This window comes from Thunnus thynnus, chromosome 17 (assembly GCF_963924715.1).
Source record: "Thunnus thynnus chromosome 17, fThuThy2.1, whole genome shotgun sequence".
NCBI lineage: Eukaryota > Metazoa > Chordata > Actinopteri > Scombriformes > Scombridae > Thunnus > Thunnus thynnus.
In genome coordinates this window covers 18,853,386-18,871,700 of record NC_089533.1, presented here as the reverse complement: position 1 = coordinate 18,871,700, position 18,315 = coordinate 18,853,386, and the positions used below count along the sequence as shown (strand labels likewise).

The following is an 18,315-nucleotide window of genomic DNA, read 5'->3' as shown; positions in this document are numbered from 1 at the left end:
TACAGCCATGGTAAAAATTCAGTAGCTATAACAGGTTATGTATAAATCTCAACAACATTAGACTAAATTTTATTGCTCTAAAGTTGTTATATTGAAACTTTGTTACAGTAATCAGGGGTTTTCAACCTTTTATAGTAATGCTTTGATATATCTTGTCATATTTCAAGTTGTAAAGTTCAACTTGTTGAATCTGCACTTTTTAAAAAAGGTTCAAAAGCATCCAAGTAAATTCAAATAGGTTAAATGGAAAGTATTACAATATTTATCCTATTTTATTTTTTAATTATATTATGCTGTCTATTAAATACATTATTACACAAATAAGTCAGAGGTTTCTGGTGACCCTTCTGTATATTAAGGAACCTACCAGTGTGTAATTTTTCAGTGTGTATTAAGACAAAACAAATTGGCGAGATGTTATTCACACATTCACATTTCTTGATTTTTACTTAGCTTCCTTTTCCACAATCATATATTTTCTGGAAATCTAAAAGCTAGTATGGTTGGAATAAGAACGGAAAGAGTTAATATTAGGCTAAAACAAAAAGACAACAAATTAATATATTTAATAAAATCACATCTGAATTGCAAGTTAATTTAGGAGAGTCTCTCTGTTTTGTATCACTTCGTTATTCATTATTGCACTGTGATCCGTTGCTTCCAGAGGTCCTCATAACTCTTCACAAAGAAGATGCATAAAAGTCTGCATGGAAAAATCATCATGTAGTTTGCATATTAATTACTAAGAGTGCAAAAAAGTGTTGGACTGTTGAGTGTTTTTGCTGGAGTCGTGTCAGTATTATAAACAGAATACATTTACATGTGTATTACTACAGGAATAGATGCGTTACTGAATGTATGAAAAACGGAGTGTGAGACAATTTTAAGTGTCACCAAAGTATTCACGGTTCATCAAAAATCACTTTGGTCACTAAGCAACCGTTTCAGTCATTAAAACCAAACCATCATCTCTGAAACAAACAAATAATGTCTCCGTTTAGGAGTATGTACACCTTCTTCAGTGTCACTATGCAAGTGTTAGCAGCACCAGCTGTGATGATTCCAGTGGTCACTCTACCACAGCATCAATATTTCATGCGGCTGTGGTCGCTTGAGCTTTCTCGGTCACTCTTGGGAGGTTTCATCTTGGTCTGTGCTCTTTGGTTCCAATGTGACTCTCTGAAACTCATGAGGCGTCTGCAGGCGGGGCACCGGCTTCACTGACTCCCTCCTCCAGGATTTCTCTGACTTGTTCAAGACTCTCAGCCTGCCGAACTAACTCCAGCTTCACCTGAAGGGGGGAGAGAGGAGGTGAGTCAAATACTGTACGTCTATTGATATAATCCTTGTGGATGATTTTTAATCATTTGGGATTATTTTGGGATTCGTTCATGTTTCTGCAAGTCATAATAATTTTACTCATTTTCTCAAGTTCTACCATCCAGACCACTTCTTACCTGCAGCGACTGGGAGAGCTGCACAAAGTCCCTCTGAACAGTCTGGCTGGTGTCGACCTGGGAGCGCAGGCTGATCACTTGGCTGCGCAGCTCCAGACACTGCTGCTGCAGGCCCGCCTGACAGCCAGAGAGAAGAGTAAGAATAAAGCCCCTGTGTGTCAGTAACCTGACGCGCCAGATGGTTTGTTACTCAGAACCATCTGAGAAGTCGTCCCTGGAAACTGTTTGGAAAAGGGCAGGCATTTCCAAAAAATACTTGGCAGGTGATTGGATGAACCATCTGTCTATCATCATCTTACCTTGCAAGGCAGTTGGATTGGTGACATCACGAAATCGTGCGAGAATCCTTATAGGACGCCAATTGGACCGAACCACCGGTGGTTCGGACACAAGCACATAACTTGAAGCCTGACAAGATGGATTATCATGTGATCTTGCGAATCCAGCTGCCTCGCTAGGTAAGTGTGTTATACCCCTAATGGTTATATCAAAAACATATATAGTGTAGCACACATGCTACTGTTTAAATAATAATAATAATAATATGACACAATGTTGTAAATCAAGCTCACAGTCAGAGACTTAAAACAATATTTTCTCACTGCAGTAACTGTGAGATTGGGGAAAAGTCAGATGTAAGGTGTATATGTACAATTAATTACTTTTTACATTAATTTCCTGAAACTAAGATGAATAATCATGATAAATAATTGTTACAAATGATCAGAATTAATATTTCTGTTCAGCCACGCCACCAGAGTGACAGCCCACCACACACAGGATATTCCACCAGTGCAAATAACAACAAAAAACAGGTTGGATTTACTTTATCATTACTGAGGGTCTTGTTGTTGCTCTGCACATGAGAGAGCGCCACCCGCAGGGCTTCGAGTTCAGTGCGGCAGGCCAGCAGCTCAGCCTGCAACTGGTCCTTCTGGGCCTGGATCCTCTCCGTCTCTGTCTTCAGACTGGAAAGCTGCACTGCAGACACAATCACAAACAAAGGTCCATCACCTTAACTTCATTCTATATAATGTCTATTTATTATCTGAATTTGTATCAACATATGATATCTGAAGAGATTTCATGGATTCTCAAGTCTGGTAGACATTTTTTTAAGGATGAACTAATTTAAACCAGCTTCCTTATTCCAATGCTGAATGCTGATTGGATGGTACGTAAATACATGATTGCCTTGCTAGGTGCAATGCCATTTACCTAGAGGGGAATCACCTGTGTTTTCGCTATTTCAGAGGCATCTGTACTGCATAGTTGTGACAATGATGAAGGCTGGATGGTCAAATAAATTTTGTCTTCTAGTCTTCTTTAAATTATTATGATTTCTCTGTTATTATTAATAAGGAAAATTACAATTTATTTCAAGTTGGGTTCAATTTTCCTAGTTTTGGTCATCAACTCTATCAGTAATAATAACAATAATAATAATAATAATAATAATAATAATAATAAGATTATACTCACGAAAGGGGATACAAATGTTAACGGTGAAATAAATCTGAATATAAATGTAACCCTACACCAGTCACTAGATTTACTAATTGGCTTACCAGACTAATAACAATGATTTGTTCACTCACCTTCTAAAACTTCTGATGATTGTGGTTGCAAGTGAGAGCAGACAGGGAGAGAGAAAGTGCACAATTAAAAATGTGTCACAGTCAAGACAGTGTATAAAAAAAGCCTTAATAATAATAAAAAATATAAAGCACAGACCATTCTCCTCTGCCCGGGTGTCCAGCTGCTCCCTCAAGTTGACTATCTCGATGCGAAGGCGCTCCTCACAGTGCGCCCCCTGCAGGTTAGAGCTCAACAGTGAACACACACTGATACCTCCTATAAAGCTGTCATCAGCTTTTCATTTACCAATTAAAAAGGTTGAAACACAAATCAAAGCACAAACACTATCTGACCAGCTGCACTGCATGACTTATCAAATTAAAGAAACCAAATAACATCTTAAAACTAGCACGTTACTAAGAGGAACTCTCCTCTCAGACAGACAGGCGTCAAACTGGTTTCTGTTCCCTTTTCATTTACAACTCTATGCAAAACTATTCTTCTAAAAATACTGGATGTGACTCATTTATGTGAAAATATCTGACTAATTATGATACAATGTTTATATGACTTGTTACTAAATGGATTCTAAGTGGCTTTTCATCACCAGCACTTACAGGGCAGATAAACTGTAAACAAAAACCTGAAACAGTAATCATACCTGCAGTGTTGCTGGGAATGATGAGCTTGACTCTGGTCCCTCATCCTCAACCTCCTCTCCTTTCAGTCTGGACAGCTCACTGCACATCTTCCTCTGGGAGAGAGACAGCTCTGCCTGGACTCACACAAAAGCCATCACACATGCAGGTTTGAACACCTACTGAATAAATATCTTTTTGGCTGACACACAAATACCTAGTGTGCATAGTATTTACAGACTCGCCTCAGGAATCAATTCACTACTGTTGACTTCAGTGTGTGATGGATGAGTGAGTCATCATGCACATGAGTTACAAATTTGCGGCAAGAAAACAATTAAAGAGATGTCACTTCATTTATATTCTTGGCAAGTTTACATGTTAAACAGGCTGGTTTAAATAAAACTTGACACAGTAACGTTTGACATTATTATCACTCACCAGCCGACCCTGGACTGCGTTCTGTGATAGGCTAAAAGATTTCTGTAAATCCTGGAGGAGGGCCTCTGAAGTCTGAACCTGAGACTGGAGCACGGACACCTGAACACACACAAATAAACATGCGTATAAGTCTGCACATCAGGTTCACTGTGCTTGTGTGTGTGTGTCACTGACTCACACTCTACACACTCACAGGTGTAAACTCATATTCAGAGGAGTGTCGCCCACCTGTTTGTGTGTGTGGTTGGTCTGTGTATCCAGTTCTTTCTCCAGCTCCTCCTTCTCAGCCTGCAGTCGACTCACCTCCCCACGCAGCTCTGACACCTGCCCGACACAGCACACATAACATTTTCTATTGTCAAATGTAAACAATACGTTAATCCTCCCAGAAAAAAAAAAAGATCAATGTTGCTTTTTCAAAGACAAATCTATCTTAAAATCAAATTCCTGCAACCAGACCTTTGGAGCAGATATTACAGCTTCAAATCCGAACCTGAGCATTAAGTGTATCCCAGTCACTGTGCGTGACCAGCCGATGTCCAGCGGGCGGCAGGTAGATAGCTTCAGGCACCAAAGTTCCTGTGGAGACCAGCGAGTCGGTATCTTCCTGAGCGTGGGGTTTTCTGGGTAGAGAGGGCGTGTCTAAGGAGAAGGAGGACAAGGAGGCCGAGTCGCAGTGCCGCAGTGAAAAATACCCCTCTGTCGTAAGCGCGGCCCCTTCTCCCTCTGCCGCCGCCTCGAGCTCCGCTGGTTGGCTGTGCGTCCTGTCCGTCGGAGCCGTGGCCTCGGCGTGTGTCAGGCTGTTTGCGATCGATGGCGGTGATTCATTACTGGCTGCTTCTGCTTCCATCCTGCCTTTCCTTCCGCCGATCTAACAGGTGGAGAGAAACAAAAAGGTGGGCATGAGTCCAAAACATTTGTAAACAATCTTGGGAAAAAGACACACACACTGTTGCACACTGACCAGGCTCTGTCCGCTGGCTCTCCTCCACTCCACTGGCTGAGACTGCAGAACAGCGATCCTGGCCTCATACTGCGCTGCTGTCTCTGAAAACACAACAGGATAATGAAATAACGATGAAACCATTTTATCGTTGCATTTGTGCAGCTTAAAAAGGAGCATAACTTGGTAAAACACTTAGTAATACCTTGATTGTCTGCTGTCTGAAAGACTGAAAGTTTGCCTTAATTTGAAACTACATAATAAGGAACTGAAAACAAGGCGTACGGCTGTTTAGTTCTCATTAAACATTAGTACAACTTTTTTTTAAATCCCCAACACTGCAATAAATGAGAGGTTTCCAAGTCATAGTTAGAAAACTTCTGCATTCATTTACTGTAAGTTTAGGTTCAATTATACTTTCTTTTCCACTCTTCCAAAAATCAATAACATGCTGTAAGCGCTAAGAGTTGAGATGCAGATTCTAGTTCTTGGTTAGCTCTTTCAAAGGCCAGGCATCTCTGTACATACCTGACATGATTAAAAGATAAAAGCCAAGGTCTGTCCAGTGTTCTGAGGAGAGGCTCTTAAGTTGTTGAATGAAAACAAAACTGTCAAAGTTTGCATTTTCCTTGGGGACATTTACTGAACAATGCTCCAAACACAACTTATGTTTGTCTTTGTAATGCTGTCTTATTATGTGACATTATCATACCATGTGCACACAAGGACTGTCACAAACACACCGTAAACACACACTTACAGCCAAACACACACACACTGACCTCTGAGAGCCTCCTGCAGAGACTGAATCTCTTGATCACATTGTTTTTGCAGCTCTGCCAGTTCCTCCTGTTTGCTCAGCTCACAGATCGTCGCCACACCCTGCCAGTGTTCGACCTGAGCTCTGCAATCGGCTAGTTGGGCCTGCAGGCTCACCTCTGTAAAATGACAAACAGGTTGAGGTGCGTTACCCTTCACTATGCTGTTTTGAGGGCGTTTGCATCAGTCGCACAAATATGGGATACAGTGAGGTGACAGGAATCTACATTACAAAAATATCAGACAAGACTTAGAAAAACTTAACGATACGAGAAAAGCTTATCTAATGTCTTTGATTTATATGCTGAGAAATTCCTTGCTTCCTTCATTCAGTTTTATGAAGCTATGACACATGTTTGTGGCATCCCACTTGTTGCTCTCATAGTGAAACTGCCTGACAGTTGCATAAATACTATGCATGAGTCAGCCATGTAGTTATCTGTGTATTCACAACATTTTGTGATGGGGGACAAAATTTATGGTACGTGTTCTATGCAAAAATCTATTTCTAAGTTTATCTGAAATTATAATGAGGCTCTCAGCCATCTGCATTAATCAAATCAAGTATAAATCTTCCAAAGTTAAGTCTTTTTAATACCAAATTCCCTTTCTTTTGTTTCTCTGGACAGTGTTTCCTTGCTGAGCTGTGGCAGAGGAACAGTAACACAAAGTGTGAGTTTGGTACTAAAGTGAACATAACTTACCATACCAAGCTGACTGTTAAAGCCTCATATTAGCTTTAGATAAACATTGGACTGTGGATTTTGTCCCCCATCACTTACATTGTCATCACTCAAGAAACTGATCTCTTAATGGTTAGTATGAACAGGAGGAATGATTACAGCAAGAAAAAACTGTTTCAAAGTACAGTTGAACACCTGGTTATTGTTTAAAGACAGACCTGAAAAAATAAGTCATCTCCTTAAATTTACTGTACTTTGACATGTCAAATACACATGAGGGGTACAACTATCATGGAAATAAAGTACTTTGAAGCTTCAGAGTTGCTACCATTATTTTGTACAGTATCAAGTAGGCAAACTCACACCTCTTTATCTTTCTTTTACTGCTGCTGTTTGTAAATATTCTCATGTCAAGGGCAGTAGTGCAAGAAATACTCAGATCCTTTACTTAAGTAAAAGTACAACTAACCCTCCAAAGGCTCCCCAGATAAATGAGTGAATGGGTGAAAAAAGAAGAAAAAACTACGTTCTGATACACAAATCTGCTTTGGTGAAATATTAGATCATTTGAACATTTAATGAAATGAAATCATGTGAGAAGTTTAGAGGGAAAAATCACTAATTGGTGGAGCTGTTAACAACTCATAGACATCTGAAATGTGACCCCGACTACACACTGCTTTATGTAAGACTCAAAAGCCAAATAGGTTGGAAACCACTGGTTTAATCTTTAACAATGTGTTGTATTTTAAAAGCTTGTTATATTATCCATTGTGTCAAATCGTCATCTGACAAGTTACTAAAGCTGTCAAATAAACATAGTGGAGCAGAAATTACAATATTTCCCTCTGAAATGTAGTGGAGTGAAGTATAAAGTATCATCAAATGGAAATGCTCAAGTAAAGTACAAGTACCTCGACATTGTACTTAAGTGCAGCACTTGAGTAAATGTACTTAGTTACTTTCCACCACTGGCTAAAGGACCTAAATTTGCTACACTAGGTTACTAGTAACTACGATTTTGTCAAAGGGATATCTAAATATGTACTGCTAGCTAGCTAATTTGTTATTATGACTAACTTTAGTAAAGTATAGGCTAGGATAATAGCTATGAACGAAGTTAAACAGCTTTCAAGTTATGTTAATGTCTTCAGAGTGAAATGACAACTGAACTGGATTTAAACTCACTTTAGTCAGGACCAGTGGACCCCCCTCGGTGGTTTATAAAGGTCACTATACCCCAGTTTGACCACAAATAAAGTGTTAGCTCGCGGCTAGCTGCGCCCGTTCGTTTCTATGGTCGGCGATGCTAACTGCTAACACACAGGCCGTTTATTGGCTACCTGATTCACCATCAACAGGTTTCACTGAAGATCCGCAACAAGTTGAGAGTTAATATTTACTGAAATTCAAGGTGTGCAGCAGTCAGCGTCAACTCACAGCCAATCCCGTCACATATGAAGCAGATTAATGTTTAACGCTGTGGTTTTTATTACCTGAGTCTTCACTCTTTGAGGTCATCGTCTCGCCAGACAGCTCCATCACCAGCGGGGCGTCCGACGAGAGAAAAGACAAATACAAACGTCTATGAAAAGTGCGAGAAACCCGCCGCAGTCATTTTGAACAAGCACCAGGGCTTTTGGTGTCAACTTCAGGAAACAACTTTCCCCGGTCTAAGCCTGCGGAAACACGTCAACCTCCTTCCTGTTCACAAATGCCTTTCTTTCTTCACTGGAATTTAGTTCTGCGTTTAATTTGAGTGTTTCTCTGTTTGTTCAGTGCCAAGAAAAGTGGTCACACTTCTGTTTTTTTATCATTGTTACACCCAGATAGCCTCTCTGGAGAGTCATGGCCAGTGATTGGTGACCCCTGGAGGTCACTGAGCCAAAATTACACTAAAAACTGACATTTTTATCTTTTGCTATATTTTTTCTTTTTTTGTTTTGTTTCGTTTATTTGTTTTGTGTTTTTACAGATGGGGTATTGACATAACACAAATTACTAATTTAAATATGTACTTTTTTCAACTTCTTATAATCCTGTCATGACCAACAACACTCAAATTTCCCATTTGATGTCATAAATTAAGAAAAAAAAATTACTCTAATGATACACATAATTAAATGCTTTCAATTATCTTTAGCATGTCATAATGAGAGTAATATTGAGGTGTCAAAGACATTTTTTCCCTAAATAAGGATACCCTCTGGTGGATGAATATTGCTACTGGGGAGGTTTATATGTTTATTTTAACAGTTAAGAGTAACCAGGGGCAAGACCAGGGGTTTTCAAAGTCTGAGACTGCGGGCTTCCCCTCAGACAAAGCCTGGAAAAAGGGCATCCCCCCCCCTTAGTTTACTTGCTTAGTTTCGCTCAATTCCTGGATGCCTATGGGATCATAATTATGTTATTTGATCACATACACACTCAACAATTGAGCCAACATAGCCTAACATTGCTGTTTGACATAACTTCAGACTACACTAAATACATTTAAAAAAAAGTCTGTCCTAAAGCACTTATTAGTTTCTAACTCTGGGAAAGTGGGAAAAACAGTAAAATTTCCCCAAAACTACTGTATCTCTGAACTATCTCTTTTTATTCTATGTGATCTCCTTTTCATAACTAATGTAATAAATGATGTAATATTTTTTCACTTCCATTCGCTGAGCGTCCCCTGAAACTGTTTGGAGGCCCCCCTGTTGAGGTCCGCTTCCTACTTTGAAAACCTCTGACTTAGACACAATATGAAGTTGTGTTGTCCCTGAATCTGTCTTTTCATTTTAATGCACTGTGTGTCATATTGGTCACAACACTGGCAATATTACTCTTCATCACTCTTCCCAATCTGAAGTGTAAATACAGCCTGAAAACTCCTTAGGGGACATTTATTACCCCCCACTCAAAAAATCATAAAAAGTACTGCAAATCACATCTGCTTTAATCAGATCCACCTACATTTCATTTATTGCCTTCTTTGCCTATTTGGCCAGTTTGTCTCTAAAAGTGAAAAGGATGTTAGAAATGGTGTTACTGTGTCATGCTGATTTGTGCTACAGAGTTGCCCTGTCATGGCTTCATTCACGCCCTGCCATTAACTTAAGGAACTGGCCAATCCTATCTTTTGAACAACAATGACAAAGAAAAATGTGTACAGACATCTGTTTGCTTTAAAGTTTGTCCTTTAACAAAGGACAGAATGAGCTTTGTCTGTATTGGCCCTCATGTTCTGCAGTATAATGTCCTCTGTGTGGTAAGTAGGTTATTTTCATATTGCATGCTGATATGATGTGAGGTCCTCTGTTGTCCCTCACAGAGAAAAGGTCATGTAATTATGCAGTGTCATGTGCATGATACACATCAAAGTAAACGGTAAAAAAATGGTTAAAAAAAAAACGGTAACTCGAGAGGGACTTGATCATACCCTACATATTATGCTTAATTACCCTTCTGAGTAAAATAGCAAGGCTCTATTCTAAGTAACCAACAAAATTAAATTGTTTTACATTGTGACACAAGTGGAATAATTCACACAGATGTTTAAAACCAAGCTTAATATTTACCTTGAAACTAGGAAACTGTATTTTGTCAGCAGCAGGTTGGGTGTTTAAGTCTTTTTGCACCTGCTTCCTTTGCTTGACAAAGGCATTTATATACAGGCTTTGATAGTTTCCTGTGTTTGCTTTTCAATAAAAACTACACAGAACCTGAAATAACTGTGTTCTCCCTCAAGTGGCAGCCGCTGGAAATTATGGATTTCAGCTTTCAAACGGTTAAAAATCTGTGACTACAGCAGAATCCTTATGTCCACATACTGTGGCCAAAAGAGTGGGTGTATTCACTGAGCTGATTAGACTCAACTTTCCAGTCCTCATCTCTCCTACACGCCTCTTTGATTTTCATTTGCTTATCTTGAAATCTGATATTTATGAGGGCATGCATCCTGCCTCTACATCATCCAGGTGTGGCAGAGCAACTGTGGAGCAGAGAACACATGTACAAGAGGAATATGGGTACACATGTCTATGCTTGTTATACATTTTGTTTTACACATGAAAACTTGAGAATTATATTGTTCCCAATCTACACACGCTTCTATAGTTGCAATTAATTCTGTAGGTGCAGTAGAGGCAGAGCAATATTTGATAACTTAGTCTAAAATGTGGCCCTCCTTTTGTCAACTCACCAATCCAACAGATGACATTTTTGAGATCTTGAGGCCTGTGACTGAGCAAAGTTAATCCAACTTCAGAGTCAAAGAATTTAAAAGTACAAAGAAATGACTAACTGCACAATTTGAAATGTGAAAATCACTGTTCTGAAGATTTGTTTGAAATTTATGCTCCAAAAAGCAGAATCACAATAAAAAGCCTCATCCCTCTTTATATTGAACAATGCTTTTTATTTAAATCAGTTGTCATTAAAACATGGTCACAATGTAGGAAAGAGAAATACAAAACGTTGATCTGGTAACCGATAAAATGTTTGATTGCTGGCTTACAATCTTCATTTCCAACAATAGCAAAAGTTATGTCAATATTGATGGATTGATACCAAAACCGCAAATTCATGATACAAAGCAGCCAAAGTACTGTATAAAATGCTGGTCAAAGTCTCAAAAAACGATAACTCATACAAAGTGACTCACGTAAACCAGTGCTATTTGTTGTTTAACCAAAATACAATTTCTCTGATAAAGCAATATCATAAATAGTTTGAACATTTTTAAATATCTTAAGTGGTATAAGCCTGGATTAATGGTTGAGTGGAGCAGAGGCACAGAATACATGTATAAATGTTCACAACAAATAAGCGATCAGTAACAAAAGCTCATATTGCCTTGAGGCCAAACCTGCAGGTAGTGTGGTTTAACAGTTTGTACCGAGATAACATTATCTAATCGTTAAATGGTATTACAGTATGAACAGCACCAGAACTCTTAATGGGTTTTTATGAGTGTACAAAGATACAGCATCGGGTGGTCGAGTGAAATTTGATTTGGTCCCGTGTCACTGTGGAGATGCTGAGTCTTTAGTGTACATCTCAGTCTTTCTTTACAAGTCCATGTCATGATCGCTGACACTCTGGCGTAGATAGTCTTCATACAGCTTCTTCTGCAGGGAGAGAAAATAGACAGTTAAACATACTTCAATACTGCCTTTTTTTATCGCCAGTACCATTTCAGTACCAGTTACACACACTATACCTTTTTGGTCTTGACCACCTCCTGAACGTACTCCAGCTTCTCCTGCAGTTGCCTTTTCTGTTTGCCTGACAAAGTTGGTCGAGTCCTGCGTAGATTTAAAAAAGGGAAAACACGTCAAAGTCTGAGAATTTGATCAGATTTGTAATTAACATAAACTGAAGTTAGAAAAAATGTCACGAGTAGTGTTGCAAATCCACAGAGTCCTAAATCACATTCAGCTGCTTAACAGGAATCTACTACCAGTGTCTGAAAAACTATAGTTGAAGAACACAGACTTTTTATGCTTCCTTTTCAAAACTAAGGTGAGATCACCTACTTAATCCTACAAGAAGAAATAAAAGTGAAATAAAAGTGTCACAGCTGGAGGAGAGTGTAAAAAAAGTTTAAAAAATAAAAATAAAAAAAAGTTGCATTTGTCCACTGGAGATAAATAAAAAGAAAAAAAAGGATTAAAGTGTAAAATAAATTAAAAAAGGATAAAAATAAAACAGTATTAAGTACGAAATTAACGTTACATTACAATAAATTAGAGTCCTACTTGAAGGAGAAGCGTGCGATGATGAGTAGGAGGAAGGAGAGGAGGACCAGTCCGCCACAGCTGTAAAGCTGCTGCTCCACAGAGAGTGACTCAAACATTCTCACGATGGGAGTCTGTGAATTACAAGAGGAGCTATAATTAGATTTGACTGCTTTGAACATTAACTGTGTGTGCAGCTGCTGATTGTTTGTCTCACACACACACGGTGTCACACACCACCCCAGTGAGCTCTCACCAGATAGAGCCCAAGTGCTTCTTTGCCTTCGCGGCCCAAAGCCATCTCCAGCAGCTCCTTGGACAGAGCGCCCAGCACCAGTAAGGCCATCAGAGCCAGTGGGAAACTGAAGCCCAGCAGAGTCAGGAAGCAGCTCTTGCAGCGTGCGCGTCGGTTCTCAACACTGGTCTGCCTGTGAGAGCAGAGGGTCGAGATTATTCTGTGAAGGCATCACTGACTGACGCTGCTGTGTGTATCCCGATAATCTTTTGTTTTTGATAAAATAATTCTCTGCACGGGATCACACTCACAGCTGGATTATTGACAATTTCTATGAAAGACTTCATATGATTTCTAAATATAACAGGATAATAATCTCTTTAAGATTATTAGCAGAATAAAAGGCCCCATGTCAAATCAGCTACTGTCAACCTGCATGCCCCTAGTGGCATTACAGGGAATAACATCTAAAACTACCAGGATCTCCTGGAAGGGAGTGTCATACAAATAAAACGTGTGTGTGTGTGTGTGTGTGTGTGTGTGTGTGTGTGTGTGTGTGTGTGTGTGTGCGTGTGTGTGTGTGTGTGTGTGTGTGTGTTACCTGTCATTAATGAGCGTATCAGTTATGGCCTCGCTGATGACCTCACAGTCCTTCTCAAGGGAGTTGAGTGTATTCTGGACTGTTTGGTTAATAGTTTTCTCGACGGTGCGACACACCTCCTCAATTTGGTTGACGCAGCGACTCGGCTAGGAACAGGAACACAGACAAAAGTAAATGTATACCTATCAGGTACTTTATATTAAAAAGGACTTTATTTGGAATGACATGCAAAGAGCGAGTTAAGGGAGCGGAGGTATGAGCCTAAAAAGTTAATGGATCACCTCGTTACCCTTACCTTGTTTGGACTAGGAATGTAGATGGTGGGCATGTCAAAACCACATTTGTTGAGTCCCGGTCGCTTGCAGAGCTCCTGGACAATCTGCATCATTACTCTCTGTGTCAGCCAGGCAAAAGAAATAATCAAGTCATTCAGAGGAAGACAGAGTCAAGACATCATTTCCTGTTTTTTTAGTATCATTGTGACAATATCTAGTAATTCTCTTAGAAAGGACTATATTTGATGAGGTGAATGTCCATTTACTGGTGTGTTCTGTTCTCCTAGATACTTGAAACAGACCAGAACTGATAAAAACACTTGGCAGCAGCTTTAAGCTTCCCACACACTTGCACATGAAGAGGGCATATTCTATTCTTGGTTATCAGTCCTCTTAGAGGGGCCTAGGTCTAACCATATAAAGCAGTGCATGTGATTTTTTTTCTCGTAGATGTAAATGGAAACTCCTTCTTTAACTTCTACAAAGGTGTCTGAATATTGTGTTTTTGTTCAGATGAATGTAGAAGGGCGTTGCTGTACATACCTGTCTGTCAGACTCTCCCCCAGCCTCGTCAGCCTTGCTCAGGTAAAAATGCAGCCGATCCCCGTGTTTCTCATTCAGGCTTTCCACAATGTTGAGGGTGCGCTTGCACAGAGCCTGACCCATTGGGTCGAAGAAGACCAAAATCAGGTCACAGAGATCACCTGAGTGTGACAGTGAGAAGGACAATTATTTAACTATGTTATTAAACTGCATTGTAATTTCCGAGTGATATTCATTAAACTGTTGTCTTTATGATTTTTTGTAGTTGTTAAAATGGTTTCTTTTTTAAGATTTAAACAGAGGATTTAGCATCATGTCATCACATTTTCATTGTGTTGTGACAATATGGTTCTACTTAAAGATGATCTCAAAATCTTAGCTGTCAACATTGGGGATATCTCCCGGTTTCTTTTAGAGAACTATTTCAGTTTAGACATAAAAAGCACTAATAAACAGAACACTGCATTTAAAATTTGAATCAACCATGAACTAGCACCTTTTTGAAAGCCGGATTTCATTTTATCATCACACAGACTGAACATAGTCAGTAGAGCTGCCTGCCTCATTTTGTACTATTCAAAGAAAACCATTTAAAATAACTCAGTTGCTCATCACCGGCTGTCACAATGCCATTAGGAGAACCTCGATAACTACAGTTACACAATAACTGAAGGTCAAAAAACAATAGAAGAAGGTCAGAAACCCACCCAGCCACAGGATAACCTCGTCCACATCAAAGGGATACTTCATATCACCATCCACCAACCCTGGCGAATCCACAAAAGTCACCAGGCTGAACCGTTTCTGACGCGACGTGCAGATCTCTGTGCTCAAGTACTCTGAAACACCTAGAAATCAATTGAGGAAGATCAGAGAATTGTGGTAAAAATAAATAAGCACCATAGTGGATGTTGATAATTTAACTATTAATGTTTGATACTGATCACCTTACATTCAAATAAAACATGATGAAGCCACATGGCTGTTGCACTAAAAGCAAAGTTCCTGTTTAAAGTGCAGCACAATAACCTGAATAAATAACATCTGTTTGTCTTCAGTGCTTTAATAGAAGAATTGTGTGGGTGTTGCCACACTGATCCCTTGTCTCTCTTCATCTGTGTTGTTTTTTGTTGCTGCATCCTCAACAGTAATATAAAAGCAAAGGAAGTGTAAAAAAGGACCAACAACAAAATATACAGCGAATCTCTTGGCACTTTGGGAATGCATCAGTGTGACAGCAGCCTGAGGGGGAAACAGAGTGTGCCACTGTGATGAGTCTCCTGAATAGCACAGGAAGGGATCATGATTCAAGCTGCAAATCTCACCTTTGAACTGTTGCAGAGGCTTGAAGTGTGGATACAGATGAAGGGTGGCATTTCCCTAAAGACAAAACAGAACCAGATCAGTCGGAAATAGTTTGCGAGCCAGGTGTCACACTCTCCACAAGTACTGAAATCAATATTAAAAGTAAGTGTTTTTGTAAGAATGCACTCACTGTGAGAGATTCTCTCTTGCGCCCACTCGTCACAAAGCTGAAGCCTTGGGTCTCAATCGCCACTCCAGTGCGCTGGATGTGCTCTTCGACATACCTGACCAAAAAAAACAAAGCAGAACAAAAAGCAGTCAGTTTTGTCCAGTGTCCAAAACAAATCAATTAAAACTATATTATTATTGATGTGTATTGGCTGACTGGAGTATTAACAGCATGATCTTTACTGCAAACCTGCATTTGTCAGGTAATGTTTCTATAAATTGCATACAGAACCTGTGCAAGGAGGGATGTAGCTGAATGCTACAAATTATACTAGACAGACAATATAACATGCTATTTTCTGTTGTGTGCAGTTTGTATTTCCTTTTGTTTTGTTCTGTTACATATATGGCATCATATCATTTAGTAGTTGGATCTTGGCTAGATGGACTTGCTCTGTATAAAGTCCTCTGAGACATACTTTTGTCAAATATATATTACCAGTTGATGAAGGAGCTTTTCCCAGCAGAATGGTTGCCCATCAGCAATACAGTGATCTTTTTCCTGGGCGGCAGCAACTTCACACCAACAGTTTCGGCCACTGTGATCAACCCTGAACAAACCAGAGAACACGGTTTTAATAATCACTTATAGCCAGTAGGCAATTTGAGGGGGGGATGCCATCCCCCTTATTAGTAAAATGACCAAAATACATCCCCCTTTTTAACCAGCTTCATCCCCTAGTAGCAGAAAGAGGGCAGGGGCAGAGAGGTGGTTTAGTTGAATATGTTAGTGTAGTCTGCCTGTCTCATTGATCCTTTATCTGACTGAGGTTTGTGCAAGTTAGAATATATGCCCTGAGCATGGCTCTGAAATATCAGTAGCCTAACTGTGCTGTGTATTGATAAATCCATGGCGCTTTCTGTGGTGCTGAGGTAGCAGACGGATTTGTGATTGTGTCTTTATCTCTCAGTCTTGCCCTTTTGTCAGTTTCAACTTGGATCTATAATATTCTCTAAACTATATACTATAAATACTCAATTCTATACCATAGTGTAGCCTAAATACTCAATAGAGTAGTGTAACCTTCATGATCAAAGTGACAAATAGCGAGAGGATCATAGAGACACACTGCTGCCTGTAGTATTTCTATAATGTTTCTATGATCATTCAGGGAGACATGACTACATATATAGTTTTTACTATAGATGTTTGATGTAACCTGGGTCCAGAGCAGGTAATGTGGCTGATGAAATTAACTTGCACTGACCGCACTGCACTCAACTGCTACAGCTACACAATTTGAGGTCAAGTTTATACTGTCAAAACTACAGTGTGTTTTGAAAAATAAGCATTATTAAAATGCATAAAAGTCCAAATCCAGTAAAAGAACAGGCCTACACAAATCACCTACTTACACCTGGTGCACTGTTTTTTGAAAAAACAAAGATGTTGATATAAATTAAGCAAAACTGGAGTCATCATGCTGTTGTGGAGGCACCTGCAGGACTCAGGTAAGTCAGTCAAGAGCAAGACGAACTAGAAATATCAAATGTATTGAGTGAAGAAAGTGATTGCAGAGGGCTCACATATATTTCAATATGAAATTTGGAAGGGCATAGATGGTAGACAATGGATGTAAGTAACTACACTACATCTCATTAATTTCATGACAAGTCTCTGATACAAACTATCACAAAACTCTTGTATATTATGAACTAACCTAGGTTACATTACAAAAATGTGAGTGACTTTGAGTTTATTAGTATTCATGCTCACAGTTAACAGTTATATGTTATATGTATACATGACTGTACATCATAAAAATATAAAACTATAAGTAACATTTCTATATATACACATATACTCATACATTCATACTCATACAAACGCATTTACAAATACAACCAAGACTTCAGATATCTATCTATTGTAACGCGAGTTGTAGCTGGCTCAACAGTTTAATTAGTTAACTAGTATCAGCGTTAATGAGCAACGTCAGCTAAATCTGAATCTAAATTGCTGCTTATTAGCTTTGCTAACAGTTAGCCTCGGGCACCAGGGATACCGTTAGATTAATTACTAAGTTAGCTGGCTAACATCCAGTGAACAAGCGGTTTCCTGGCTTAGCTTTTTTATTAAATAGGAACACTATCGAAGTCAAAGGACGGTTGGAGCAGCAAGTTATGTGTCAGCCAACTCACCACTGTCGGGATCCGTGTACAGCTGATGACAATCCCGCAAGATGCGCTCATCACAGGACACGCCGCCAGATATCGACTCTGCGTTTGCAGCAGTTCGGTTTTTGATTTTTCCAGACATCGTCAGACAATAATAATACCAAAGTTTCAGATGGATTCGTCAGAGCATCTACAGTGCACGACGCGCCCGGCAAGCAATGAACAAAGCCGGTATTTCTTGTTTGAATCACCCCGGTCCGCTGAAACCATACACTGGCAGAAACGTACCTCGGCCACGTCGTCAGATTGAGTGGCTTATGTCGCACAGGCCTCTGGGTAATGTAGTTTGTCTTTTAAACCAATGCAAACTAACCAATCAATAGCCACTCAATAGGGACGCTATAAAATAAATGATGTAATAAAATGCTTTTTAATTTTTTATATAAATACACAGCCGTCCCTGACGCTGTGACGCTAAACAGCAGCATCTGGATCAAATGTCTTTTTTAATTTATTTTATTTAGTGCAAGATAAGTGATTGGCACAGATTGAGTGCAAGTAACAAAATAATAAAAATAAAATATTAGAAAAATAAAAATGTGGCTTAGTACTAGATGCTCGTGTGTGTGTGTGTGTGTGTGTGTGTGTGTAAGGATATAGAGGGGAGGGAGAGCAGAAGGGACAAAAAGAAGAAAAAAAAAAGATAAAAATGCTACAGTGCTGTTAGG

At 39.3% G+C, this 18,315-nt stretch overlaps 2 protein-coding genes across 2 annotated transcripts; both read right to left on the bottom strand.

Annotated features, from left to right (window-relative positions):
* Positions 1-536: 536 nt before the first annotated feature.
* Positions 537-8,393, bottom strand: rabep2 (rabaptin, RAB GTPase binding effector protein 2). The gene is made up of 12 exons (XM_067571420.1): positions 8,056-8,393; positions 5,840-5,995; positions 5,079-5,161; positions 4,608-4,985; positions 4,343-4,438; positions 4,115-4,213; positions 3,703-3,810; positions 3,192-3,276; positions 3,056-3,067; positions 2,284-2,438; positions 1,458-1,574; positions 537-1,291 (listed from the first exon to the last, which is right to left on the bottom strand). Exons 1-12 carry the CDS (start codon positions 8,099-8,101, stop codon positions 1,187-1,189), a joined length of 1,440 nt encoding a protein of 479 aa, XP_067427521.1. The 5' UTR covers positions 8,102-8,393; the 3' UTR covers positions 537-1,186.
* Positions 8,394-10,940: 2,547 nt separating this feature from the next.
* On the bottom strand, positions 10,941-17,907 carry si:ch211-11k18.4 (uncharacterized). Its single transcript, XM_067571123.1, has 12 exons — positions 17,612-17,907; positions 15,909-16,020; positions 15,432-15,525; positions 15,262-15,316; positions 14,644-14,784; positions 13,937-14,097; positions 13,414-13,512; positions 13,119-13,264; positions 12,539-12,710; positions 12,304-12,416; positions 11,766-11,850; positions 10,941-11,673 (listed from the first exon to the last, which is right to left on the bottom strand). The coding sequence occupies exons 1-12, from the start codon at positions 17,727-17,729 to the stop codon at positions 11,614-11,616; spliced, it is 1,356 nt and encodes a 451-aa protein (XP_067427224.1). The 5' UTR covers positions 17,730-17,907; the 3' UTR covers positions 10,941-11,613.
* Between the last annotated feature and the right edge of the window lie 408 nt (positions 17,908-18,315).